The sequence below is a fragment of the Catharus ustulatus genome, chromosome 32, assembly GCF_009819885.2.
Source record: "Catharus ustulatus isolate bCatUst1 chromosome 32, bCatUst1.pri.v2, whole genome shotgun sequence".
Taxonomy (NCBI): Eukaryota; Metazoa; Chordata; class Aves; order Passeriformes; family Turdidae; genus Catharus; species Catharus ustulatus.
In genome coordinates, this window is record NC_046252.1 from 345704 (window position 1) to 372990 (window position 27287).

General features: G+C 64.2%; 2 protein-coding genes across 2 annotated transcripts; one reads left to right on the forward strand and one right to left on the reverse strand.

Moving 5' to 3' along the window:
- Positions 1-2366: 2366 nt before the first annotated feature.
- LOC117009391 (blue-sensitive opsin) lies at positions 2367-13287 on the reverse strand. Its single transcript, XM_033083632.1, has 6 exons — positions 12893-13287; positions 10748-10916; positions 6905-7070; positions 5636-5686; positions 4180-4368; positions 2367-2523 (listed from the first exon to the last, which is right to left on the reverse strand). The coding sequence occupies exons 1-6, from the start codon at positions 13275-13277 to the stop codon at positions 2395-2397; spliced, it is 1089 nt and encodes a 362-aa protein (XP_032939523.1). The 5' UTR covers positions 13278-13287; the 3' UTR covers positions 2367-2394.
- A 2803-nt stretch (positions 13288-16090) lies between these two features.
- Positions 16091-23048, forward strand: MECP2 (methyl-CpG binding protein 2). The gene is made up of 3 exons (XM_033083456.1): positions 16091-16166; positions 21438-21746; positions 21822-23048. The coding sequence occupies exons 1-3, from the start codon at positions 16129-16131 to the stop codon at positions 22948-22950; spliced, it is 1476 nt and encodes a 491-aa protein (XP_032939347.1). The 5' UTR covers positions 16091-16128; the 3' UTR covers positions 22951-23048.
- The last annotated feature ends 4239 nt before the right edge of the window (positions 23049-27287 follow it).

Consider the following 27287-nt stretch of genomic DNA (forward strand, 5'->3'; position numbering starts at 1 on the left):
GCGGACGGACCCCCCCTAAAATTGGGGACAAAGGGGGCGGGCGATGCTCCCCACCCCCCCATTTCTTCCCCCCCACCCCGGGGGGCGGCAGGTGAGTGCTGGGGGGCTGGGGGGGGGTGTGGGGCCACCAGGAGCTGCCGTGGGGTCACCAAGAGCCACCAAGAGCCACCGGTGGGTGCTGGGGGTCACCGAGGGGGGCTGGGGGCCACTGTGGGGCTGCCGTGGGGCCACCAAGGGCCACCCGTGGGTGCTGTGGGGCTGCTCTGGGGCCACCACGAGTCGCTGTGGGGCCACCAAGAGCCGCTATGGGTGGCGTGTGTCACTGCGTGTCGCCGTGGGTCCCCGTGGGTGTCCCCTTTGGTGTGTCTCGTGTGTGTCCCCTGTGGGGGTGTCCCATGGGGTGTCCCCTCGTGTCCCCCTCGTGTCCCCCTCGTGTCCCCCGTGGGTGTCCCTATGGGGTGTCCCCTATGGGGTGTCCTCCTCGTGTCCCCATGGGTGTCCCCGTGGGTGTCTCCTCGTGTCCCTCTCGTGTCCCCCTCGTGTCCCCTATAGGGTGTCCCCGTGGGTGTTCCCTCCTGTCCCCTATGGGGTGTCCCCTTTAGGGTGTCCCGTGGGTGTCCCCTCGTGTCCCCCTCGTCTCCCCCGTGGGTGTCCCTATGGGGTGTCCGCCATGGGATGCCCCGTGGATGTCCCCTATAGGGTGTCCCCGTGGGTGTCCCCTCGTGTCCCTCTCGTGTCCCTCTCTTGTCTCCCCTCGTGTCCCCGTGGGTGTCCCTATGGGGTGTCGCCTATGGGGTGTCCCCGTGGGGTGTCCCCTCGTGTCCCTATGGGGTGTCCCCATGGGTATCCCCTCGTGTCCCTCTCGTGTCCCTCGTGTCTCCCCTCGTGTCCCCGTGGGTGCCCCTATGGGGTGTCCCTATGGGGTGTCCCCGTGGGTGTCCCTCTCGTGAACCCCCTCGTGTCCCTCGTTGGTGTCCCTATGGTGTGTCCCCATGTGTGTCCCCTATGGGGATGTCCCCGTGGGTGTCCCGTGGGTGTCCCCCTCGTGTCCCCTATGGGATGCCCCGTGGATGTCCCCTATGGGGTGTCCCCGTAGGTGTCCCCTCGTGTCCCCCTCGTGTCCCTGTGGGTGTCCTCTATGGGGTGTCCCTATGGGGTGTCCCCTATGGGGTGTCCCCTATGGGGTGTCCCCGTAGGTGTCCCCTCGTGTCCCCCTCGTGTCCCTCTCGTGTCCCTCTCGTGTCCCTCTCATGTCACCCTCATGTCCCCGTGTGTCCCCTATGGGGTGTCCCTATGGTGTGTCCCCATGTGTGTCCCCTATGGGGATGTCCTCGTGGGTGTCCCGTGGGTGCCCCCCTCGTGTCCCCTGTGGGGGTGTCCCTATGGTGTGTCCCCATGTGTGTCCCCTATGGGGATGTCCCCGTGGGTGTCCCGTGGGTGTCCCGTGGGTGTCCCCTCGTGTCCCCCCCGTGTCCCCCCCGGGCCGTGCGCCCGGAATTCCGCTAGTTCTGAACTTTTTCCTGGAAAAAAAGCTCACTACTGGCAGAACTCGGCCGCGCGCCCCACTGCGGGGACACCTGGGGGACACCTGGGGGACACCTGGGGGACACCTGGGGGGCGTTTTGGGGACAACACGGGGCCACTTGTGGGGTTGGGGATCACTTTGGGGTGTGGGGTTATTGCGAGGACACTTGTGGGGCACTCGTGGGGTATTTGGGGTGGTACCTGTGGGTCTGGGGGCACTCGTGGGGTATTTGGGGTGGTACCTGTGGGTCTGGGGGCACTCGTGGGGCGGCCCCCAAAGCAGAGGCAGCGGCTGCGTCTCCAGTGTTTAATGCGGGGGGGGGTTTATGTACAACGGAGCCGTGGGGCTGCCCCAGAGCGGGCGGGGGAGGGGGGGACAGAGCTGCCGTGGGGCTGAGAACCGTGAGGCTGAGCCTGATATAGGGCTGAGACTGATTTAGGGTCGGGCTCGCCGTGGGGCAGAGTCGTGGGACAGAGCCCAATATAGGGCCGAGACTGATTTAGGGTCAGACCATCTTTGGGGCAGAGCCCGATATAGGGCAGAACCGTGAAGCCGAGCCCGATATAGGGCCGAGCCTGATATAGGGCAGAGCTCGATATAGGGTCAGGCTCGCCATGGGGCAGAGCCTGATATAGGGTCGAGACTGATTTAGGGTCAGGTCATTTGTAGGGCAGAGCCCGATATGGGGCAGAACTGTGAGTCTGAGCCCGATATAGGGCCGAGCCTGATATGGGGCAGAGCCCGATATAGGGCCGAGCCCAATCTAGGGCCGAGACTGATATAGGGTCGGGCTCGCCGTGGGGCAGAGCCCGATGTGGGGCAGCGCTGTGGGGCAGCCGCGCCGTGGGGCAGCGCCGCGGGGCCGGGCCCTACGCCGGGGACACCTGGCTGGAGGACACCGAGGACACCTGCGTGGCCTGGGACGAGCCGGACACGTCGTCCTCGTCCCCGAAGGGGCTCCGGCCGCAGAACACGAGCTTGAGCATGCAGGAGCGGAACTGCGGGCGGGGGGCGTCACCGCGGGACCCGCCGAGAGACCCCAGACCCACGGAGGGACCCACGGAGAGACCCCAGACCCATAAAGGGACCCCGGACCCACGGAGGGACCCATAGAAACATCCCCCGGACCCACGGAGAGACCCCAGACCCACGGAGGGACCCCAGACCCATAAAGGGACCCCGGACCCGCGGAGAGACCCCAGACTCATGGAGGGACCCATAGGAACAGCCCCAGACTCACGGAGGGATCCCAGATCCACGGAGGGACCCCGGACCCGCGGAGAGACCCCAGACCCATAAAGGGACCCATAGAAACACCCCTAGACCCATGGAGAGACCCCAGACCCACGGAGGGACCCACAGAGGGACCCCAGACCCATGGAAGGACCCCAGACCCATAAAGGAACTCATAGGAACAGCCCCAGACCCGTAGAGAGACCCAGACCCATAAAAGGATCCATAGGAACATCCCCGGACCCACGGAGAGACCCCAGACCCATGGAGGGACCAACGGAGCGACCCTGGACCCACGGAACGACCCCGGACCCGCGGAGGGACCCCAGACTCACAGAGAGACCCCAGACCCATGGAGGGACCCCAGACCCATAAAGGGACCCATAGAAAGACCCCCAGATCCACAGAGAGATCCCAGACCCATAAAGGGACCCATAGGATCACCCCCAGACCCATGGAGAGACCCCAACGGTCCCCACTGTCCCCACCACCCCCTTTGTCCCCATTGTCCCCATTGTCCCCGTTGTCCCCATTGTCCTCATGTCCCCCACAGTCCCCACCACCCTCACCACCTCCATTGTCCCCATTGATCCCGCTGTCCCCATCGCCCCCACTGTCCCCATCACCCCCACCGCCCCCATGTCCCTGCTGTCCCCAGGTCCCCACCTGCTTGTTCATGAAGACGTAGATGCCACCATCACCCCCATTGTCCCCATCGCCCTGCTGTCCCCATTCCCCCTATGTCCCCAATGTCCCCATGTCCCCATCGTCTCCCCTGTCCCCACCTGCTTGTTCATGAAGACGTCGATGATGGGGTTGTAGATGCCACCATCACCCCGTGTCCCCATGTCCCCAGTGTTCCTGATGTCCCCATCACCCCCACTGTCCCCACTGTCCCCATGTCCCCATCACCCCCATGTCCCCTGTCCTCTGTCCCCACCTGTTTGTTCATGAAGACAGAGATGACAGGGTTTTAGATGCCACCATCACCCCATGTCCCCATGTCCCCAGTGTCCCCATCACCCCCATGTCCCCATTGTCCCTGCTGTCCCCACTGTCCCCACTGTCCCCATGTCCCCATTGTCCCCACATCCTTGTTGTCCCCACCTGTTTGTTCATGAAGACGTAGATGACGGGGTTGTAGATGTCACCATCACCCCCATGTCCCTGGTGTCTCCACTGTCCCCATTGTCCCCATCACCCCCATGTCCCTGCCGTCCCCACTGTCCCCAATGTCCCCATGTCCCCATCGTTTCCCCTGTCCCCACCTGCTTGTTCATGAAGACGTAGATGATGGGGTTGTAGATGCCACCATCACCCCCCATATTCCCATCACCCCCATCACCCCCATGTCCCTGCTGTCCCCACTGTCCCTTTGCTGTCCCCATGTCCCCATGTCCCCACATCCCCCCTGTCCCCACCTGTTTGTTCATGAAGACGTAGATGATGGGGTTGTAGACGGTCGAGGCCTTGGAGAAGACGGAGGGGATGGAGGCCAGCCCCACGTCGAAGGGGTGGCCGCGGTGCGTCACCACCCAGAGCGCGAAGGACGTGTAGGGCAGCCAGCACACCAGGAACCCCAGCACCATCACCACCACCATCTTGGTCACCTGGGGGTCAGTTATGGGGTCAGCAGTGGGGTTAGATATGGGATCAGGTGTGGGGTCAGGTGTGGGGTCAGCCATGGGGCTGCCCTGTAGGGCCCCAGCACACCAGGAACCCCAGCACCATCACCACCACCATCTTGGTCACCTGGGGTCGGATATGGGGTCAGGTGTGGGGTCAGGTGTGGGGTCAGTTATGGGGTCAGGTGTGGGGTCAGGTGTGGGGTCAGGTGTGGGGCTGCCCTGTAGGGCCCCAGCACACCAGGAACCCCAGAACCATCACCACCACCATCTTGGTCACCTGGGGTCGGATATGGGGTCAGGTGTGGGGTCAGGTGTGGGGTCAGTTATGGGGTCAGGTGTGGGGTCAGGTGTGGGGTCAGGTGTGGGGTCAGATGTGGGGTCAGGTGTGGGGCTGCCCTGTAGGGCCCCAGCACACCAGGAACCCCAGCACCATCACCACCACCATCTTGGTCACCTGGGGGTCAGTTACAGGGTCAGTTATGGGGTCAGGTGTGGGGTCAGGTATAGGGTCAGCCATGGGGCTGCCCTGTAGGGCCCCAGCACACCAGGAACCCCAGAACCATCACCACCACCATCTTGGTCACCTGGGGGTCAGTTACAGGGTCAGTTATGGGGTCAGCTATGGGGTCAGGTGTGGGGTCAGGTGTGGGGTCAGTGTGGGGTCAGGTATGGGGTCAGCTATGGGGTCAGATAATGGGGTCAGATGTAGGGTCAGGAATGGGGTCAGATGTGGGGTCAGGTGTGGGGTCAACCACGGGGTCAGCTATGGGATCAGATATAAGGTCAGTTATGGGGTCAGCTATGGGATCAGCTATGGGGTCAGATATAGGGTAAGCTGTGGGGTCAGCTATCGGGTCGGCTATAGGGTCAGATACGGGGTCAGGTGTGGGGTCAGGTGTGGGGTCAGCTCTGGGGTCAGCTATGGGGTCAGCCATGGGGCTGCCCTGCAGGGCCCCAGCACACCAGGAACCCCAGAACCATCCCCCCCCATCTTGGTCACCTGGGGTCGGATATGGGGTCGGATATGGGGTCAGCTGTGGGGTCAGCTATGGAGTCAGCCATGGGGTCAGCTATAGGGTCAGCTATTGGGTCAGTTATAGGGTCAGATATAGGATCAGTTATGGAGTCAGTTATAGGGTCAGCTATGGGGTCAGCTCTGGGGTCAGCTATGGGGTCAGCCATGGGGCTGCCCTGCAGGGCCCCAGCACACCAGGAACCCCAAAACCATCCCCCCCCCCATCTCGGTCACCTCACGCTCCGCCTTCTGCGTCGTGGCCGACTGCTCCTGCTGCTTAGCCACCTGGGGGGCGGATATGGGGACACGGGGTCAGATATGGGGTCAGATATAGGGTCAGATATGGGGTCAGATATGCGGGCAGATATGGGGTCAGATATGGGGTCAGATATGGGGTCAGATATGGGGACATGGGGTCAGATATGAGGACAGGTGTGGGGGCAGTTATGAGGTCACTTATGGGGTCACTTACTTATGGGGTCAGATATGGGGTCAGATATGGGGTCAGTTATGGAGGTCAGTTATAGGGTCAGTTATGGGGTCAGTATAGGGTCACTTATGGGGTCAGTTATGGAGTCAGTTATGGGGTCAGACCTGGGGGTCACTTATGGGATCAGATCTGGGGGTCACTTATGGGGTCACTTTTGGGGTCACTTATAGGGTCAGTTAGAGGGTCAGTGATGGGGTCACTTATGGGGTCACTCACGGGGTCACTTATGGGGTCAGATCTGGGGGTCACTCATGGGGTCACTTTGGGGCACTCAGCGACACCCCTGACCCATGGGGGTCTCACACAGAGGGGGAAGGGGTCTGAGCACTGACCCCCCCTCCCCCACAAGGACCCCCCATCCCACAGGACCCCTCCTCCCCTGTACCCCAATAAACCGAGTACCCCAATAAAGCCGCGTCCCCCAAATCACCGTGTGCCCCCCAGGACCCCCGCGGGACCCCCAAAATCCCCTCGGGACCCCCCAAAATCCCCTCGGGACCCCCTCGGGACCCCTAAAATCCCCGAAACTCTCCTCGAGACCCCACAAAATCCCCTCGGGACCCCTCGTGACCCCCCTAAACCCTCGGAACTCCACTCGGGACCCCCCAAAATCCCCTCAGGACCCCCCAAACCCCCTCGGGACCCTCCAAAATCCCCTCACAGCCCGCAGGATGAGCAGAGCCGCCTGTAGGAGATGAGGATGACGGGGACCGCGCGCTCCCCTGAGCCCCCAGGACCCCCCAAAATCCCCCCAAAATCCTCTGAGGACCCCTCAAACCCCCCAAAATCCTCTAAGAACCCACCAAAATCCCCTCAGGACCCCCCAAAATCCCCTCGGGACCCCCCAAACCCTCTCGGGACCCCCCCAAATCCCCTCACAGCCCGCAGGATGAGCAGAGCCGCCCGTAGAGATGAGGATGGTGGGGACCCTGCGCTCCGCTGAGCCCCCAGGACCCCCCAAAACCCCCTCGAGACCCCCCCAAACCCCCTCGGGACCCCCCAGACCCCCTCACCGCGCGCAGGGTGAGCAGCAGCCGCCCGTAGGAGAAGACGATGACGCTCAGGGGGAATCCGAAGCAGAAGCAGAAGAGGAAAATCACGTAGGACTCGTTGTTCCATTTGTTGTCCGTCGTGTACCAGTCCGGGCCGCAGGAGCACTGCAGCCCCTCGGGGATGTACCTGGGGAGGGGGCGCGCACAAAGTGGGACCCCCGAGCCGGCCCCGGGATCCCCGAGCCGGGCCCGAGACCCCCAAGGCGCCCCCGAGATCCTCGAATCGACCCCGGGACCCACGAGTGCAATAAATCTCCCCAAAATTCCCGGGACCCCCAAACTCCCCAGGAGCGCCTCAGCCCCTCGGGGATGGACCTGGGGAGGGGGCGCGCACAAAGTGGGACCCCCGAGCCGGCCCCGGGACCCCCGAGCCGGCCCCGAAATCCCCGAACCGACCCCGAAATTCCCGAGTGCAATAAATCTCCCCAAAATTCCCGGGACTCCCAAACTCCCCTGGAGCTCCTCAGCCCCTTGGGGATGGACCTGGGGAGGGGGCGCGCATAAAGTGGGACCCCCGAGCCGGCCCCGAAATCCTCGAACCGACCCCGAAATCCACGAGTGTAACAAACCCCCCAAAATCCAAAATTCCCGGGACCCCCGAGCCCTTCAGGAGTTCCTCAGTCCCTCGGGGATGCACCTGGGGAGGGGGCGCGCACAAAGTGGGACCCCCGAGCCGGCCCCGAAATCCTCGAACCGGCCCCGAAATCCCCGAGTGCAACAAATCCCCCAAAATCCAAAATTCCCGGGACCCCTGAGCCCTACAGGAGCTCCTCAGCCCCTCGGGGATGGACCTGGGGAGGGGGCGCGCACAAATGTGGGACCCCCAAAGCGCCCCCGAAATCCCCGAACCGGACCCGAAATCCCCGAACCGACCCCGAAATTCCCGAGTGCAATAAATCCTTCAAAATTCCCGGGAGCCCCGAGCCCTTCAGGAGCTCCTCAGCCCCTCGGGGATGGACCTGGGGAGGGGGCGCGCACAAAGTGGGACCCCCAAAGAGCCCCCGAAATCCCCGAACCGGACCCGAAATCCCCGAACCGACCCCGAAATCCCCGAGTGCAACAAATCCCCCAAAATCCAAAATTCCCGGGACCCCCGAGCCCTTCAGGAGCTTCTCAGCCCCTCGGGGATGGACCTGGGGAGGGGGCGCGCACAAAGGTGGGACCCCCGAACCCACCCCGGGATTCCCCCTGGGACCCCCAGACCCCTCCAGGACCCCCGAGACCTCCCCAGACCCCCAAATCCCATTGGACCCCAAACTTTGGGGACCCCCAGATCCTCCTGGGACCTCCTCAAACCCCCAAATCCCATCGGAACCCAAACCTTGGGGACCCCCTGACCCACCCAGGGAACCCCAGATTCCCCCTGGGACCTCCGGATCCCCAAATCCCATCGGAACCCAAACCTTGGGGACCGCCTGACTCCCCCAGGACCCCCAGACCCCCAAATCCCATTGGAACCCAAATCTTGGGAACCCCCAGACCCCCCCAGGACCCCCAAATCCCATCAGAACCCAAACCTTGGGGACCCCCTGCCATCCCAGGGACCCTCAGATTCTCCCTGGGATCCCCCCCACACCCCCAATTCCCATCAGAATCCAAAACTTGAAGACCCCTAGACCCACCCAAGGACCCCCAGATCCTCCTGGGACCCCCAGACCCCCAAATCCCATCGGAACCCAAACCCTGGGGACCCCCAGACCCCTCCAGGGACCCCCAGATTCTCCCTGGGACCCCCAGACCCCCAAACCCCATTGGAACACAAACCTTGGGGACCCCCTGACTCCCCCAAGGACCCCCAGATTCTCCCTGGGACCCCCAGACCCCCCCAGGGACCCCCAGATTCCCCCTGGGACACCCCCAGACCCCCCTAGGAGCCCCAAATCCCATCAGAACCCAAAACTTGGAGACCCCCAGACTCACCCAGGGACCCCCAGACTCCCCCTGGGACCCCCCCAGACCCCCAAGCCCATCAGAACCCAAACCTTGGGGACCCCCAGACCCCCCAGACCCCCCCAGGACTCCCAAATCCCATTGGAACCCAAACCCTGGGACCCCCCCAGACCCCCAAATCCCATTGGACCCCAAACTTTGGGGACCCCCAGATCCTCCTGGGACCTCCTCAAACCCCCAAATCCCATCGGAACCCAAACCTTGGGGACCGCCTGACTCCCCCAGGACCCCCAGACCCCCAAATCCCATTGGAACCCAAATCTTGGGAACCCCCAGACCCCCCCAGGACCCCCAAATCCCATCAGAACCCAAACCTTGGGGACCCCCTGCCATCCCAGGGACCCTCAGATTCTCCCTGGGATCCCCCCCACACCCCCAATTCCCATCAGAATCCAAAACTTGAAGACCCCCAGACCCACCCAAGGACCCCCAGATCCTCCTGGGACCCCCAGACCCCCAAATCCCATCGGAACCCAAACCCTGGGGACCCCCAGACCCCTCCAGGGACCCCCAGATTCTCCCTGGGACCCCCAGACCCCCAAACCCCATTGGAACACAAACCTTGGGGACCCCCTGACTCCCCCAAGGACCCCCAGATTCTCCCTGGGACCCCCAGACCCCCCCAGGGACCCCCAGATTCCCCCTGGGACACCCCCAGACCCCCCTAGGAGCCCCAAATCCCATCAGAACCCAAAACTTGGAGACCCCCAGACTCACCCAGGGACCCCCAGACTCCCCCTGGGACCCCCCCAGACCCCCAAGCCCATCAGAACCCAAACCTTGGGGACCCCCAGACCCCCCAGACCCCCCCAGGACTCCCAAATCCCATTGGAACCCAAACCCTGGGACCCCCCCAGACCCCCAAATCCCATCAGAACCCAAACCTTGGGGACCGCCTGACTCCCCCAGGGACCCCCAGATTTCCCCTGGGACCCCCCCAGACCCCCAAATCCCATCAGAACCCAAACCTTGGAGACCCCCAGAGTCCCCCAGGAACGCCCAGATTTCCCCTGGGACCCCCAGACCCCCAAATCCCCTTGGAACCCAAACTTTGGGGACCGCCTGACTCCCCCAGACCCCCCAGATCCTCCTGGGACCCCCAGACCCCCAAATCCCATCAGAACCCAAACCTTGGGGACCCCCTGACCCACCCAGGGAACCCCAGATTCCCCCTGGGACCTCCGGATCCCCAAATCCCATCAGAACTCAAACCTTGGGGTCCGCCTGACTCCCCCAGGACCCCCAGACCCCCAAATCCCATTGGAACCCAAATCTTGGGAACCCCCAGACCCCCCCAGGACCCCCAAATCCCATCAGAACCCAAACCTTGGGGACCCCCTGCCATCCCAGGGACCCTCAGATTCTCCCTGGGATTCCCCCCACACCCCCAATTCCCATCAGAACCCAAAACTTGGAGACCCCCAGACCCACCCAGGGACCCCCAAATCCCATCAGAACCCAAACCTTGGGGACCTCCAGACCCCCCAGACCCCCCAGGACTCCCAAATCCCATTGGAACCCAAACCCTGGGACCCCCCCAGACCCCCAATTCCCATCAGAACCCAAACTTTGGAGACCTCCAGACTCCCCCAGGACCCCCAGATTCCCCCTGGGATCCCTCCAAACCCCCAAATCCCATCAGAACCCAAACCTTGGGGGCCCCCAGACCCCCCCACGACCTCCAGATTTCCCCTGAGACCCCCCCAAACCCCCAAATCCCCTTGGAACCCAAACTGTGGCGACCACCTGACTCCCCCAGGGACCCCCAGATCCTCCTGGAACCCCCCCCAAACCCCCAATTCCCATCAGAACCCACACCGTGGGGACCCCCAGCCCCCCCCAGCCCCCCCGGACCTGCTCCAGCCGAAGAGGGGGGGCACGGAGGCGATGAGGCCGAAGATCCAGGTGATGGCACAGCCCAGCACCGCGTGGCTGCCCCGGAACGTGAAGTTGCCCAGGGGCTTGCAGATCACCAGGAAACGCTCGAAGGCCACCACGGCCAGGGACCACAGGGACACCATGCCTGGGGACAGGGGACACCGGTGACACCGCTGTCACCATGGCCACCACGGCCAGGGACCACAGGGACACCATGCCTGGGGACAGGGGACACCGGTGACACCGCTGTCACCATGGCCAGGGACCACAGGGACACCATGCCTGGGGACAGGGGACACCGGTGACACCACTGTCACCACAGGGACACCATGCCTGGGGACAGGGGACACCGGTGACACCCCTGTCACCACAGGGACACCATGCCTGGGGACAGGGGACACCAATGACACCGCTGTCACCACGGCCACCACAGGGACACCATGCCTGGGGACAGGGGACACCGGTGACACCCCTGTCACCACGGCCAGGGACCACAGGGACACCATGCCTGGGGACAGGGGACACTGGTGACACCCCTGTCACCACAGGGACACCATGCCTGGGGACAGGGGACACTGGTGACACCCCTGTCACCATGGCCAGGGACCACAGGGACACCATCCCTAGGGACAGGGGACACTGGTGACACCCCTGTCACCACAGGGACACCATGGCCACCACGGCCAGGGACCACAGGGACACCATGCCTGGGGACAGGGGACACTGGTGACACCGCTGTCACCATGGCCACCACAGGGACACTGCCCAGTGCCACACATCCCCATTGTCCCCCTGTCCCCCTGTCCCCATGTCCCCATGTCCCTCTCCTCGCTGTCCCACACTTGTCAAGTCCCACGTGCCCAATGTCCCCACACCCAGCGCTCCTCGGCCAACTGACCCCATGGCCAGCACCCCCAAAGCCATGGTGACCTCCTGCTCCAAGTCCCCATGGCCGATGTCCCCAAGCCCAATGTCCCCAGCCCACAGTGACCTCCTACCCCACATCCCACCCCCAACACCCCCAGGGCCAGCACCCCCAGACCCAATGTCCCCAAGCCCATTGTCCCCAAGCCCAATGTCCCACACCCCCAATGTCACACACTCCCGACATTCCCCGACCCAACGACCCCAGACCCAATGTCCCGAGACCCAAAGCCCCCAGACTCAATGTCCCCAGGCCATGGTGAACTTCCACCCCACATCCCTCAGACCTGACACCCCCAGACCCAACATTCCCCAACCCAACTCCCCCAGACCCAAAGTCCCCAGACTCAACACCCCCAGACCCAACACCCCCACCCCACAATGACCTCCTACCCCACATCCCACCCCCTCAACACCCCCAGACCCAACACCCCCAGACTCGATGATCACCTACCCCACATCCCAAACCCTCAACACCCCCAGACCCAACGCCCCCAGACCCAACATCCCCTGCCCACAATGACCTCCTACCCCACATCCCATCCCTCCAACACCCCCAGGCCCAACACCCCCAGCCCACAATAACCCCCTACCCCACATCCCATCCCCCCAACACCCCCAGACCCAGCACCCCCAGCCCACAGTGACCTCCTAGCCCACATCCACCCCCCCAAAGCCCCCAGACCAAGCACTCCCAGCCCAGAACGACCTCATACCCCACATCCCACACCCCTAACGCCCCCAGACCCAGTACCCCCAGACCCAACACCCCTAGACCCAACACCCCCATCCCGCAATGACCGCCTACCCCACATCCCACCCCTCCAACACTTTCAGACCCAACACCCCCAGACCCAACATCCCCAGACTCAATGACCCCCTACCCCACATCCCACACCCCCAACACCCCAAACCCAGCACTCCCAGATCCAACACCCCCAGACCCAACACCCCCACCCCACAATGACCCCCTACCCCTCATCCCACCCCTCCAACACCCCCAGCCCACAGTGACCTCCTACTCCACATCCCATCCCCCCAAAGCCCCCAGACCCAACACCCCTCCCACAATGACCCCAAACCCAGCACCCCCAACCCACAATGACCCCAGACCCAACACCCCCACCCCACAATAACCCCCTACCCCCCATCCCACCCCCCAAACCCCCCCACCCTTTTCCCCAGCCCTTCCCTCACCGCCCAGCGTGGCGGCAAACCCCTCGATCTTGCAGGCCAGCGGCCCCAGGGCGAAATACATCTGGGAGAAGCTGTAGAAGGCCGTGGTGGAGCCCACGCACACCACCAGCAGGTTGGCCACGGCCAGGTTGACCAGGATGTAGTTGAGGTGCGAGCGCAGCTTCTTGTACTTGGCCGTGCACACCACGGTCAGCGCGTTGATTGGGACCCCCAGCACGATCAGCAGGAACATGAAGGCCGCCATGGCCCTGAAAATCCCGGGGCTGCCCAGGTGGGTTTGGGGCACCAGGAAGGGGCTCAGCGCCGTCAGGTTGGTGGTCTCCAGGGTCATGGGGATGTAGAAATCGTCTGGGAGCTCGTCCCGCATCTCCCGAGATTTCTGCATGGTGGTGGCGGCGGGGGGACGGCGGCACGGGGTGGGGGGTGACGGGGTGGATCTTTTATAGGGAGGGGGGCGGATGGGAGCGACCCCCCCCCCATTAATAATCGGGGTTTAGGAGGCAAAGCGCGGCTGAGCTCGGCTCATCCGGTGGCCGGCGCTGGCCAAGCTGGGCTTAGGCACCGGGCAAGCGGCTTTCGGGGGGTCTTAATCACCCCCAAGCCCTGATTAGTGGGGTTGGGGTGGGGGATCAGGGGGTATCAGGGACCCCCCCTCATCCTGAAAGGGCTTAATTGGGTGCTGGTGCGATGGGGAGGGGGCGGGGGGGGTGGTGGTCCTGAAATACCCTCAGGGGATGGGAGGGGTTGGGGGTTTTGGGGGTGCTGAGGTTGGAAATTGGAGCCTGAGAGGTCGCTGGGATCACAAATTTGGCCTCGAAAACTCCCTGGGATCCCAAACTGGACCCCAAAACTTCTTGGGATCCCAAATTGGACCCCAAAACTTCCCTGGGACCCCAAACTGGACCCTGAGATCTTCCTGGGATCCCAAACTGGACCCCAAATTGGGCCCCAAAACTTCCTTGGAACCCCAAACTGGACCCCAAAAGCTTCTTGAGATAACAAAGTGGACCCTGAGACCTCCCTGGGATCCCAAATTGGACCCCAAAACTTCCCTGGGACCCCAGACTGGACCCCAAAACTTCCTTGGGACCCCAAATTGGATCCCAAAAGCTCCCTGGGACCTGGAATTGGACCCCAAAATCTCCCTGGGATTCCAAACTGGACCCCAAAAGCTCCTTGGGACCCCAAACTGGACCCCAAAACCTCTCCCGAGCCCCCACCAAACACCCCAGACCCTCCCCCTGTGCCCCCAAGTCTCTCCTGAGCCCCCCAAACCCCTCTGGAGCCCCCCCCCAATTCCCTCCCCTGGATTTTGAGGTCCCGCAGGGCTCGGGGGACATCGGGGGGAGGGTCCCGGGTGACATTTGGGGGGTCCCTGCCCCCCTCTGGGGGACTACATGTCCCAGGGTCCCTCTGGGGACCCCCCCAGGTGTCCCCCTAATCTCGGGGGGGGTCACGGGTGGCCGGGATTAGGGACAATCCCCCCGGAGATGACCCCGATCCGATGGGGGGGGCGGGGCGGGATCCCCCGAAAAGGGGAGGGGGGGGTGGAAAAAAAGAGGGGGGGAGAGGGAGGGGGGGAATTGGGGGGTTCGGGGGGGGATTTGGGGGTGTCCCCATGTGGGGGGGGGTCCTGGAAGGATTGGGGGGGTTGGGGGTGTCCCTGGGGGGGAGGGGGGGGGTCCGGGAGGTTTGGGGGGGGGGTTGGGGGGGATGGGGGAGGGGGGATTAGCGCTCCATCCCCGCTCATCCCCCCGGGTCGGGGGGGCACCCGGCCCCTCCCCCACCCCCCCAGGGACGTGCTGGTCGGACTGGTCGGACTGGGGGGCCGTACTGGTCGGACTAGGGGCCGTACTGGTTGGACTGGGGACCGTACTGGTCGGACTGGGGGCCGTACTGGTGGCCGTACTGGTCCTTTACTGGTGGCCACAGTGCTCATACTGGTCCGTGTTGTCCTCATACTGGTGTGCGTGGGGCTCACACTGGTCTCGTACTGGTTCCTGTTGTCCCCATACTGGTCCCGCACTGGTCCCCGCTGTCTTTATACTGGTCCTGTTGTCCCCGTACTGGTCCCCGCTGCCTCCGTACTGATCCCGACTGTCTCCATACTGGTCCCGAGTGTCCCTATACTGGTCCCTATACTGGTCCTGCTGCCCCCGTACTGGTCCCCGCTGTCCCCGTACTGGTTCCAGTTGCCCCGTACTGGTCCCGACGGTCCCTATACTGGTCCCCGTTGTCTCTGTACTGGTCCTGCTGTCCCCGTACTGGTTCCAGTTGCCCCATACTGGTCCCCGCTGTCCCCGTACTGGTCCCAGTTGCCCCGTACTGGTCCCCGTACCGGTTCCCGTTGCCCCACACTGGTGCCTGCTGTCCCCGTACTGGTCCCCGCTGTCCCCGTACTGGTCCTGACTGTCCTCGTACTGGTCCCCGCTGTTTCTATACCGGTCGCGACTGTCTCTATACTGGTCCCTGTTGTCCCCGTACTGGTCCTGCTGCCCCCGTACTGGTCCCCGCTGTCTCTGTACTGGTCCCCGCTGTCTCTATACTGGTCCTCGCTGTCCCCGTACTGGTCCCTATACTGGTCCCCGTTGTCCCCGTACTGGTCCCTATACTGGTCCCCGCTGTCCCTATACTGGTCCCCGCTGTCTCTATACTGGTCCCCGCTGTCTCTATACTGGTCCCCGTTGTCCCCGTACTGATCCCCGTTGTCCCCGTACCGGGGCAGCGGGACCCGGGGCGGGTGGGGCGTGGCCAGGGCGTGCCCGGGGCGTGGCCTGGAGGAGGGGGCGTGGCCTCACGGACCGTTACGGCCGTTGGATTTCAAACCCTTCGCAGCGCGGGGGGGCTCAGGCCACGCCCCCTCCGCCGGCAATTGACCGACATCCCCCACATCCAATCAGCGCTCCGCGTCCCGGCGCGGGGCCCAATCAGCGGGCGCGCGCGCTCCGCCGGCCCCGCCCCCCGTAACTGACAGCGCTTCCCGCCAATTCCAACGGCCCGGCGCGAGCGCGCTGGCCCCGCCCCCGGAGGGCGGCCCCGTTGCCCAATCACCGCACGCCGACGCCTTGAGCGACGGGACGCCCGGCCAATCAGCGCGGGGCGGAGGGGCGGGGCCAGCGCCGCTCCGGGTTCCCGTCGCCGCTCGGTCCGGGCCGCCCCCCCCCTCCCGCCCCCCCCCCCTCGGCCCCCCCCCCTCAGCTTCCCCCCCCCCCCGCGGGTTCTTCGCTGCGAAGAAAATGGCGGCGGCGGCGCCGAGCGGCGACGAGGGGCGGCTGTGAGTGAGGAGGGGGCGGCGGGGCCGGGGGGGGCCGCGGCGGGTGTTGGGGAAGGCTGTGAGGAGAGCTGGTGGGGGGGGGGGGGGCGTCGCCCCGCGCGCGCGCGCGCGCGAGAGACCCCCCCCCCTCCTCCTTCTCTCCCTCACGCCCCCCCCCCCCCCCTTTCCTTCCCCTCACGGGCCGGGCGGGAACCGGGAATGGCGGGCGGGGGGGGGGGTGTGTGAGGGCTGGGGGGGGGCTGCGAGCGCCGCGAGTGCGTCACGAGCGGCCGCGGCCCCCCCGGAGGGCGGGAGGGGCTCCCCGGGCTCGGGGACCCCTCGCTGGGACCCCCCGACCCTTCCTCGGGACCCCCGCGACCCCTCCGCGCCGCCCCCTCCCCGGGGCTGGGGGGACCCCGCCATCCCCTTCCCCACAAATGCGGCCCCCCCACCACCCCGCCCCGAAATTTGGGGGACCCCCCCTTCCCTCACACATCCCGTTCCCATCCCGGTGAGGGGTGGGAGATGGAGACCCCTCCCCAGGTTTGCTGGAGGGAGCCGGCGTGAGGGGACCCCCGCCCCCCAGGAGGGGACACACCCCCCCGCCCGTCCCGCGCGCGCCGAGCGCGGGGAATCGCCCCCAAAACCGCCCCGAATCCCCCCAAAAATCATCCCCGAGGCACCCCCGGGGTACCCCCAAACCCGCCGGGGCACCCCCGATCCTCAGGGTTACCCCGAGCCCCCCAAAACACCGCGAGTTAGCCCGACCCCCTCCCCGAAGTCACCCCAAACCGCTTCGAAAGTCATCCCAGAACATCCCGAAATCACCCCAAAACCTCCCGAAATCACCCCAAAATCTTCTTGAGTCACCCCAAAATCCCCCCCGGAGTCACCCCAAAATCCCCCCGAGTCACCCCAAAATCCCCCGAGTCACCCCAAAATTTTACGCTCCCCGAAATCCCCAAATTTCCCTCAAACTGCCGCGCTCACGTGGTGCCCCAAAGCAACCCGGGTTACCCCAAAATCCCCCGAATTTCCCCAAAATTCTGCACCCCCAAACTGCCACCGATTCCTGCGTGCACGTGGAGCCCCAAAATATCCCAAACTGCCCCAAGATGCTGCGCCCCAAAATAACCAAAATTGCCCCAAACTGCTGCTCGTGCCCCGTCCCAAATCCCTCCAATTTACCCAAAATTTCTCTGAATTGTCCCAAAATTTTGTTCTCGTGCACCACCCCAAAATCCTCAAAATTGCCTCAAAACGCTGCTCATGCTGCACACCCCAAACTCCTCAATTTGCCCAAAATTCCCCAAATTTCCCCAAATCTCTGCGCTCACGTGGTGCCCTCAAATTCCCCAAATTGCTGCACCCCCAAACTCCCCGATTTACCTCAAAATGCCCCAAATTTCCCCAAATCGCTGTGCCCCCAAATCCCCTGATTTACCCCAAAATCCCCCAAATTTCCCCAAATCGCTGCGCTCACGTGGTGCCCCCGAATTCCCAAAATTGCCCCAAAATGCCCCAAATTTCCCCAAATTGTTGCTCACGCTGCATGCCCCAAACTTCTCGATTTACACCAAAATCCCCCAAATTTCCCCAAATTACTGCGCTCGTGCAGTGCCCCAAACTCCTCAATTTACCCCAAAATTCCCAAAATTTCCCCAAATTGCTGTGCCCCCAAACTTCTCGATTTACCCCAAAATTCCCAAAATTTCCCCAAATCGCTGCTCACGTGGTGCCCCTGAATTCCCAAAATTGCCCCAAATTGCTGCTCACGCTGCACGCCCCAAACTCCTCAATTTACACCAAAATGCCCCAAATTTCCCCAAATTGCTGCACTCACGTGGTGCCCCTGAATTCCCCAAATTTCCCCAAGTTGCTGCTCACGCTGCATGCCCCAAACTCCCCAATTTACCCCAAAATCCCCCAAATTTCCCCAAATAGCTGCGCTCACGTGGTGCCCCCAATTCCCAAAATTGCCCCAAAATCCCCCAAATTTGCCCAAATCGCTGCTCACGCTGCACGCCCCAAACTCCTCAATTTACCCCAAAATTCCCCAAATTTCCCCAAATTGCTGTGCCCCCAAACTCCCTGATTTACCCCAAAATCCCCCAAATTTCCCCAAATCGCTTTGCTCACGTGGTGCCCCCGAATTCCCAAAATTTCCCCAAATTGCTGCTCACGCTGCACGCCCCAAACTCCTCGATTTACCCCAAAATGCCCCAAATTTCCCCAAATTGCTGTGCCCCCAAATGCTCTGATTTACCCCAAAATCCCCCAAATTTCCCCAAATTGCTGCACGCCCCAAACTCCCTGATTTACCTCAAAATCCCCAGGGACCCCCCCGAGGGCCACCAAGAGACCCCCAGGGCTACCAAGGGACCCCCAAGGCAACCAAGGGATCCCCCCAAGGCCACCAAGGGACCCCCAGGGCCAACCCATACCCCTCTGGGACCTCCAGGGACCCCCCCCAGGGCCACCAGGAGACCCCCCAGGGCCACCTCAGGACCCCCCCAGGGTCACCTCAGACATCCCTGAGACCCCCAGGGCCACCAAGGGACCCCTCCAGGGCCACCAAGAGACCCTCAGGGTCACCCCAGAACCCCCTGGGACCCCCAGGGTCACCCCAGACCTCCCCAGGGCCACCTCAGACACCCCTGAGACCCCCAGGGACCCCCCCAGGGCCACCAAGGGACCCCCACGGCAACCAAGGGATCCCCCCAAGGCCACCAAGGGACCCCCAAGGCCACCAAGGGACCCCCAGGGCCACCAAGGGACCCCTAGGGCCACCTCAGACCTCTCTGGGACCCCCAGGGACCCCCCCCCAGGGGCACTAAGAGACCCCCAGGGCCACCTCAGACCTCTCTGGGACCCCCAGGGACCCCCCCCAGGGGCACTAAGAGACCCCCAGGGTCACCCCAGGGTCACTAAGAGACCCCTCAGGGTCACCCCAGACCCCCTGAGACCCCCAGGGACTCCCCCCATGGCCACCAAGAGACCCTCAGGGTCACCCCAGACCCCCTGAGACCCCCAGAACATGGAGGGGGGTGGGGATGGGGAGGTCCCTGGGGGTCACCCCCTGTCCCCAACCCCCCTCATCCCGACTTTCCCACACCCCATCCCAAATTTTTTTTGCCGCCCTTTTTTTTTTGCGATTTTTAGCCCCGAAATGGGGCTGGGGGAACACCAGGAATAAATCCCGGGAGTGGGGACGGGCTGGGGTGGTCCTGGGGGGCTGCATCCCCCTCCCCACCCCATAACTGACCCCATGGCGGGGGTCCCTCCCTTCCCCCAGCCTCACCTGCGTGTGTTTCCTCGCCAGGACGGGACCCCCGCGCTGGTGACAGCGGTGACACCGACACGGGGATCTCCCCACCCAAATTCTGTCCCATCCCTGGTGACACCGAGGACAGGGGTCCCCCACCCCAAATTCCACCCCCTCAGGGGATCCTGTCCCTGGTGACAGCGGTGACACCGACACGGGGGTCCCCCCGCCCCAAATTCCATCTCCTCCTGGGTGTCCCATCCCCGGTGACACCGACACGGGGGTCCCCCCACCCCAAATTCCATCCCCTCTGGGGGGTCCCATCCCTGGTGACAGCGGTGACACTGAGGACAGGGGTCCCCCCACCCCAAATTCTGTCCCCTCTCAGGGGGTCCCCTCCCCAGTGACACTGACACAGGGGTCCCCTCGCCCCAAATTCTCTCCTACCCCGGGGGTCCCATCCCTGGTGACACCGGCATGGGGGTCCGGTGACAGCCCCGGTGTCACCTCACGCTGACCATGACCCCCGGTGTGGTTTTAGCGCCGGTCACTCCGCGGGGTGGACGTGGCGCTGCCGGACACTCGGGTGCCATTTGGGGACGTCCGGCCTGGCCGTAGCTGTGTCCCCTCCATGTCCCCGTCCCCTCCGTGTCCCCTCCGTGTCCCCGTCCCCAGCACCGCGATGTGATTGTGGCCACGGCCGTAATTCCCGCCGGGCCGCTGCCCCTCCTTCCTCCTCCTCCTCCTCCTCCTCCTCTTCCTCCTTGTCCTGCCTCTGGCCAGGCCCAGCCCAGGCTTTGCCCAGTTCGGCGCCGTTCCGTGTGTCCGGCGGTGTCCGTTTGTCCATCGGGGTTTGTGTGTCCGGCGCTGACCAGTGCTGTGTCCAGGGCTGTGTCTGTGTGTCCAGCACTGGCCAGTGCTGTGTCCAGGCCCTGTCCGTGTGTCCGGCACTGACCACTGCTGTGTCCAGGGCTGTGTCCGTGTTTCCAGCACTGACCACTGCTGTGTCCAGAGGGATGCAGGGCCCTGTCCGTCTGTCCACTGAGGCTGTGTCCGTGTGTCCATCGTGTCCGTGTGTCCAGCACTGACCAGTGCTGTCCCCAGAGAGCCTCAGGGCCCTGTCCATGTGTCCAGCGCTGACCAGTGTTGTGTCCAGGCCCTGTCCGTGTGTCCAGCACTGACCACTGCTGTGTCCAGGCCCTGTCCGTATGTCCATTGAGGCCTTGTCCGTGTGTCCATCATGTCCGTGTGTCCAGCACTGACCAGTGCTGTGTCCAGGGCTGTGTCTGTGTGTCCATTGAGGCTGTGTCCATGTGTCCAGCACTGACCAGTGCTGTGTCCAGGGCTGTGTCCGTGCATCCCTTGGTGTCCGTGTGTCCAATGCTGTGTCCATTCTGTGCCTGGGGATCTGTGAGGCCGTGTCCGTGTGTCCATCGTGTCCGTGTGTCCATCGTGTCCATGTGTCCATTGAGGCCGTGTCCGTGTGTCCATCGTGTCCGTGTGTCCATCGTGTCCATACGTCCATCATGTCCGTGTGTCCATTGAGGTGGTGTCTGTGAGTCCATCGGGTCTGTGCAGCCGGCACTGACCACTGCTGTGTCTGGAGAGTTGCAGGGCCTGGTCTGTGTGTCCAGAGAGTTCATGTCCATGTGTCCATTGGGTCTGTGTGTCCAGTGCTGACCAGCACCATGTCCAGAGAGTGGCAGGGCCCTGTCCGTGTGTCCAGCACTGAGCAGTGCTGTGTCCAGGCCCTGTCCATGTGTCCAGCACTGACCAGTGCTGTGTCCAGAGAGTGGCAGAGTCCTGTCCGTGTGTCCAGCACTGACCAATGCTGTGTCCAGGCCCTGTCTGTCTGTCCAGCCCTGACCAGTGCTTTGTCCAGGCCCCCCCTGAGCCCTGTCCGTGTGTCCAGCCCTGAGCCATCCCACCCCCAGCCACCTCCGGCTCCACATCCCCCTGTCCATCCTGTCCGTGCCCCCCCGCTGACCCTTCCCCCACCCCACACTGACCACCGCGTGTCCCCACAGGGAGGAGAAACCCGAGGAGAACCTGCAGCGGCCGCCCAAGGCCAAGAAACCCAAAAAATCCGTCAAGGAGCCGGAGCCGGCGCAACCCGCGGCCGAACCCGCCGAGGCCGGCAAGGCCGAGAGCTCGGAGGGCGCCGGGGCGGCTCCGGCAGCGCCGGAAGCTTCGGCGTCGCCGAAACAGCGGCGCTCCATCATCCGTGACCGCGGGCCCATGTACGACGACCCCACGCTGCCCGAGGGCTGGACGCGCAAGCTCAAGCAGCGCAAGTCCGGCCGCTCGGCCGGCAAGTACGACGTCTACCTGATCAAGTGAGGCTGGAAGGGTTGGGGGGGGTGTGGGCGCCGGCGCTGACCGCTGGCTGACCGTGCGCTCTCCGTCCGCAGCCCGCAGGGAAAAGCCTTCCGCTCCAAGGTGGAGCTGATCGCCTACTTCGAGAAGGTCGGGGACACCTCGCTGGACCCCAACGATTTCGACTTCACGGTGACCGGCCGGGGTAGCCCCTCACGCCGCGAGCAGCGCCCGCCCAAGAAGCCCAAAACGCCCAAAGGTCCCGGCACCGGCCGCGGCCGGGGGAGGCCCAAGGGCAGCGGCGGTGGCGGCGGCGCTTCCCGGCCCAAGGCGGCCACGGCCGTGTCCGAGGGCGGCTCCGCGGCCAAACGAGCGCTGGAGAAGCCCCCGGGGAAGCTGCTGGTCAAGATGCCGTTCGTCCCCGGGCAGCCGGGCCCCGCCGCCCCTCCGGCCCCACGGCGGCCGGGCCGCAAGCGCCGGGCCGAGCCGGACAGTCCGGCCGTGCCCAAAAAACGTGGGCGCAAACCGGCGGGGGCTACGGGGCCGGGGGGGCCGGGCGGCCCCGACAAGAAGGCGGCGACTCCCCCGGCCGTGCAGGAAACCGTGCTACCCATCAAGAAGAGGAAGACGAGGGAGACGGTGGTGGTGGAACCGGTGACAATGGCGGCGAGCGCCACCGCCACGACGACGACGCCGCGGCCGCCGCCGACCCCGCCGGGCGCTCGCGGCCCCCGCAGCGCGCGAAGCCCCGGCCGGCGCAGCAAGGAGGGCAGCCCCAAAGGTCGGGGGGCTCCCCCCGCGCCGCCCCCGCCTCCTCCACCGCCGCCGGAACCCCCCCAGAGTGACCCCAAGGACAGCGCCAGCCCCCCCCCCCCGCCGCCGCCGCCGCCGCCGCCGCCCCCCCAGGACTTGAGCGGGTGCTCGGAGCAGAGGGGGGGTCCCGCGGCCCCCGACGGTTGCACCAAGGAGCCCCCTAAGACTCAGCCCCCGCCGCCGCCGCTGCCGCCGTCGCCGCCCTACAAACACCGAGGGGAGCCCGAGCACAAAGACTCTGCCTCCTCTTCCTCCACCTCCTCATCCTCCTCTTCCTCCTCCTCCTCCTCCTCGTCGTCCTCGTCGGCGCCGCCGCCGCCCCCGCCCCCCCCCAGCGTGGCCGTGCCGCGGCCCCCGGCCCGTGAGGAGCCGGTGGACACGCGGACGCCTGTGCCCGAGCGGGTCAGCTGACTGTGAGCGGCCGCGGGGGAACGCACGGACGGACGGACGGACGGACGGACACACGGATGGGCCCCCCCCTCCACCTCCCCGCCCTGAACCCCCCCGACCCCTTGGCGAGGCAGTGGGGACCCCCTCCCCCCCTAAACAGAGCGCCCGTCCCCCCCCGGGTTTCCTACCCCTCCATGCTCCCCCCACCCCCCCGGATTTTTATTCTCGACAAGCACAGCGAGGGACCCCGGACCCCCCCACTTTGCACTTTTTGAGGAGGGGGGGGTCTCCAGGGCGCCCCCCGAGGTTGGGTGGGGTTAGGGGGGGTTGTTTTGGTGGGGGGGAGGGGCGGGGCCGCGTCTTCCCCCCTCCCCCGGCGCCGCTTTTCTCGTTCTTCCAGTTCCGTTCGCGTTTTCCGCCCGTGGGAACCATTTGCACTATGGGGGAGGGGAGGGGGCGTGGCCGGGATCCGGCCGGCGGCCAATGGGGAGCGGCGCTGCTGAGGGAGGGGGGCGGGGCCGAGGTCACGGCCAATCGGGGGCAGAGATCCAGCGTGGAGCCAATCAGGAGAAGGGGGCGTGGTGTCAGGGGGCGGGGGCTGGTGTGGAGCCAATCAGGAGGAGAGGTGGGGTCAGCCGGGATCGGTGGCTGAACCAATCAGGAGCGGCGTTGGGCAGGGGTGGGATCTGGTGTGCGGCCAATCAGGAGCGACTGAGGAGGAGGGGCGTGGTGTTCAGCCAATCAGGTGTGACTTTATTGGGGGTCGGATTTTGAGCCAATCAGCAGCTTCCGGTCTGTGGGGGATCCGGTGTCTGGAGCCGATCAGGAGGGGCGGGGCCCAGCCTTCAGCCAATGGGGGCGGCTCGCTGGGAGCAGGATCTGGTGTGGAGCCAATCAGGAGGGGCGGGATCAGGCCTGGAGCCAATCGGGAGCAGCCTTGTGTTCAGCTGGGATCCGGTGTTCGGCCAATCAGGAGCCGCAATCTGGAGGGGGCGGGGCGGATTCCGGATCTCCCCGGATGGAGGCGTGACCGAGTCAGGAACCAATCAGGGACCGGGTGGGGCCGGCACCGTCCAATCAGGGCTGAGATCCTGTGGGGGCGGGGCCGCATCCGGCCCCGGGAGCGACTCCGGGCGGGGGCGGGGCCCGGCCGGGATCCAATCAGGAGTGGTTTGGATTGGAGGGGCGGGTCCGGCCCCCGCCCAATGGGGTTGCTCCATGCTTAGGGGAGATCCGGTTGCGGCCAATCAGGAGAGGTCGCGGGCGTGGTGGGAGCCAATCAGGAGAGAGAGTGGGATCTGGTCCAGAGCCAATCAGGAGTGAGCACAAGGATAGCTGGGATCCAGGCTGGAGCCAATCAGAGTTAGGGGTGGGATCTGGTCCAGAGCCAATCAGGAGCGAGTGTTGGATCTGGTACGAAACCAATCGCGATCGAGCTGGGCAGGGCCGGGATCTGGTCAGGAACCAATCAGGAGTGAGCTGGGCAGGGCCAGGATCTGGTCCAGAGCCAATCAGAAATGAGGGTGGGATCTGGTCAGGAACCAATCAGAATTGAGCATGGGTGGAGCTGGGATCCAGTCTGTAGCCAATCAGAATTGAGGGTGGGATCTGATCAGGAGCCAATCACGATCGAGCTGGGCAGGGCCGGGATCTGGTCCGGAGCCAATCACAATTGAGGGTGGGATCTGGTCAGGAACCAATCAGAATCGAGCACGGGTGGAGCTGGGATCCAGTGTGGAGCCAATCAGAATTGAGGGTGGGATCTGATCAGGAGCCAATCAGGAGCGACCTAGGCAGGGCTGGGATCTGGTGAGGAGCCAATCAGGAGTGAGCTGGGCAGGGCCGGGATCTGGTCCGGGGCCAATCAGAATTGAGGGTGGGATCTGATCAGGAGCCAATCACGGTCGAGCTGGGCAGGGCCGGGATCTGGTCCGGAGCCAATCAGGAGCGAGCACGGGGCGATCCATTTAACCCTTTGGGGGGGGGGTTGGTCCTGCCCCCCCAATTCCATCCCGGGGTGGGGGAGGGGTCCCCATCCTGCACTTTACCCGATTTGGGGGGGGGGGAGGGGTGGGGGTCACCCCCCCTTTGTGCCCCCCCCGTTCTTCCATCGCCCCCCCCGGGGGTCCCCGACCCCCCCCCGGCTCCTCACGGCAATAACGGGGGGGGAGGGGCGGCCAGAGAGAGCAAACCCCAAAGCGGGGGAGGGGCCCGTGTGGGGGAGGGGTCCCGTGGGGGAGGGGGACACCACCATGGGGGGGGGGAATTTTGGGGGGCCCCCCCCGCCCCCCAAACCTATTTATTCTCTCGAGACGTTTTTTGCCTTATAAAGTTCCGGAAAAGCCCCTCGGTGTCGGTTGTTTTTGGGGGTGGGGGGTCCCAAACGGCGCCGCACCCCCCCTCCCCCCAACTTAAACCCCCCCCCCCCAAAATCCCCCAAAACCCCCTCTCCAAATTCCCCCCGGGTCTGTGTCTGTGCTGCTGCTGCTGCTGCTGCGCGTGATCCAGCGATTATAAATCTGTGTAACCCTCAGCCGCCTCCGCCGCTTCTTTGGCTCCGCTCACGGATCCCCCAAACCCCCCCGGACCCCCCCAGAGCCCCCCCGGAGCCCCCAGACCCCCCCGGGCCGGCAGAGGGGGGGTGGGGCTGCGACCCCCCCCGCCCAGATCTCGCCATGAGTTCGGGGATCCCTGCGGGATTGTGGAAAAGTTTTCCCCAGGTGGGGTTTGGGTTCATCCAGGTGGGGTTTGGATCTTCCCAGGTGGGGTTTGGACCTTCTCAGGTGGGGTTTGGATCTTTTCAGGTGGAATTTGGACCGTCGCAGGTGGATTTGGGGTTCCCAGGTGCTGATTTTGGGGTCCCCAGGTGGGGTTTGGACCTTCCCAGGTGGGGTTTGAATCTTTCCAGGTGGATTTAGGGTCCCCAGGTGCTGATTCTGGGGTCCCTAGGTGGGTTTGGGATCCATCCAGGTGGGTTTTGCCCTTCCCAGGTAGATTTGGGGTTCCCAGGTGCTGATTTTGGGGTCCCCAGGTGGGGTTTGGATCTTCTCAGGTGGAGTTTGGGTTCATCCAGGTGGGCTTTGGACCTTCCCAGGTGGGGTTTGGATCTTTTCAGGTGGATTTGGGGTTCCCAGGTGGATTTTGGGTTCATCCAGGTGAGGTTTGGGTTCATCCAGGTGGAGTTTGGACCTTCCCAGGTGTATTTGGTGTTCCCGGGTGCTGATTTTGGGGTTCCCAGGTGAGTTTGGGATCCATCCAGGTGGGATTTGGACCTTCCCAGGTGGATTTGGGGTCCCCAGGTACTGATTTTAGGGTCCCCAAGTTGATTTGGGTTCCTTCCACGTGAGTTTGGGACCCTCAGAGATGGATTTAGGGTCCCCAGGTGCTGATTTTGGGGTCCCTAGGTGGGTTTGGGATCCATCCAGGTGGGTTTTGCCCTTCCCAGGTAGATGTGGGGTTCCCAGGTGCTGATTTTGGGGTCCCCAGGTGGATTTTGGGTTCATCCAGGTGGGGATTGGATCTTCCCAAATGGGTTTTGGGTCTTTCCAGGTGGGGTTTGGGTTCATCCAGGTGGAGTTTGGACCTTCCCAGGTGTATTTGGTGTTCCCAGGTAGGTTTGGGTTCATCCAAATGGGGTTTGGACCTTCCCAGGTGGGGTTTGGATCTTTTCAGGTGGATTTTGGGTTCATCCAGGTGAGGTTTGGGTTCATCCAGGTGGAGTTTGGACCTTCCCAGGTGTATTTGGTGTTCCCAGGTGCTGATTTTGGGGTTCCCAGGTGGGTTTGGGATCCATCCAGGTGGGATTTGGACCTTCCCAGGTGGATTTGGGGTCCCCAGGTACTGATTTTAGGGTCCCCAAGTTGATTTGGGTTCCTTCCACGTGAGTTTGGGACCCTCAGAGATGGATTTGGGGTCCCCAGGTGGATTTTGAGGTTCCCAAGTGCTTTTTGGCCTTGCAGGTGTTGATTTTGGGCTCTCCCCAGGCAGGTTTGTGTCCGCCCAGGTGTGTTTTCTAACCCCCATAGGAGTTTTTGGGTCCTTGGGTGATGATTTTGGGTTCCTACAGGTAGATTTGGGGGTCCCTGGGTGCATTTTGGGGGTCCCTGGGTGAATTTTGGGGGTCCCTGGGTGGATTTTGGGGGTCCTGGGTGGATTTTAACCCCTGTGAGTGCTGATTTGGGGTGCCCCCAGGCAGATTTGGGACACCCCCAGGTGGATTCGGGACCCCCCAGGTGAGTTTGGATCCATCCAGGTGGATTTGGGACCCCCCCCGATGGGTTTTGGGGTCTCTGGGTGCTGATTTTGGGTCTCCACAGGGAAGATTTGGGGTCCCCAGGGGGATTTGGGGGGGTGGGGGT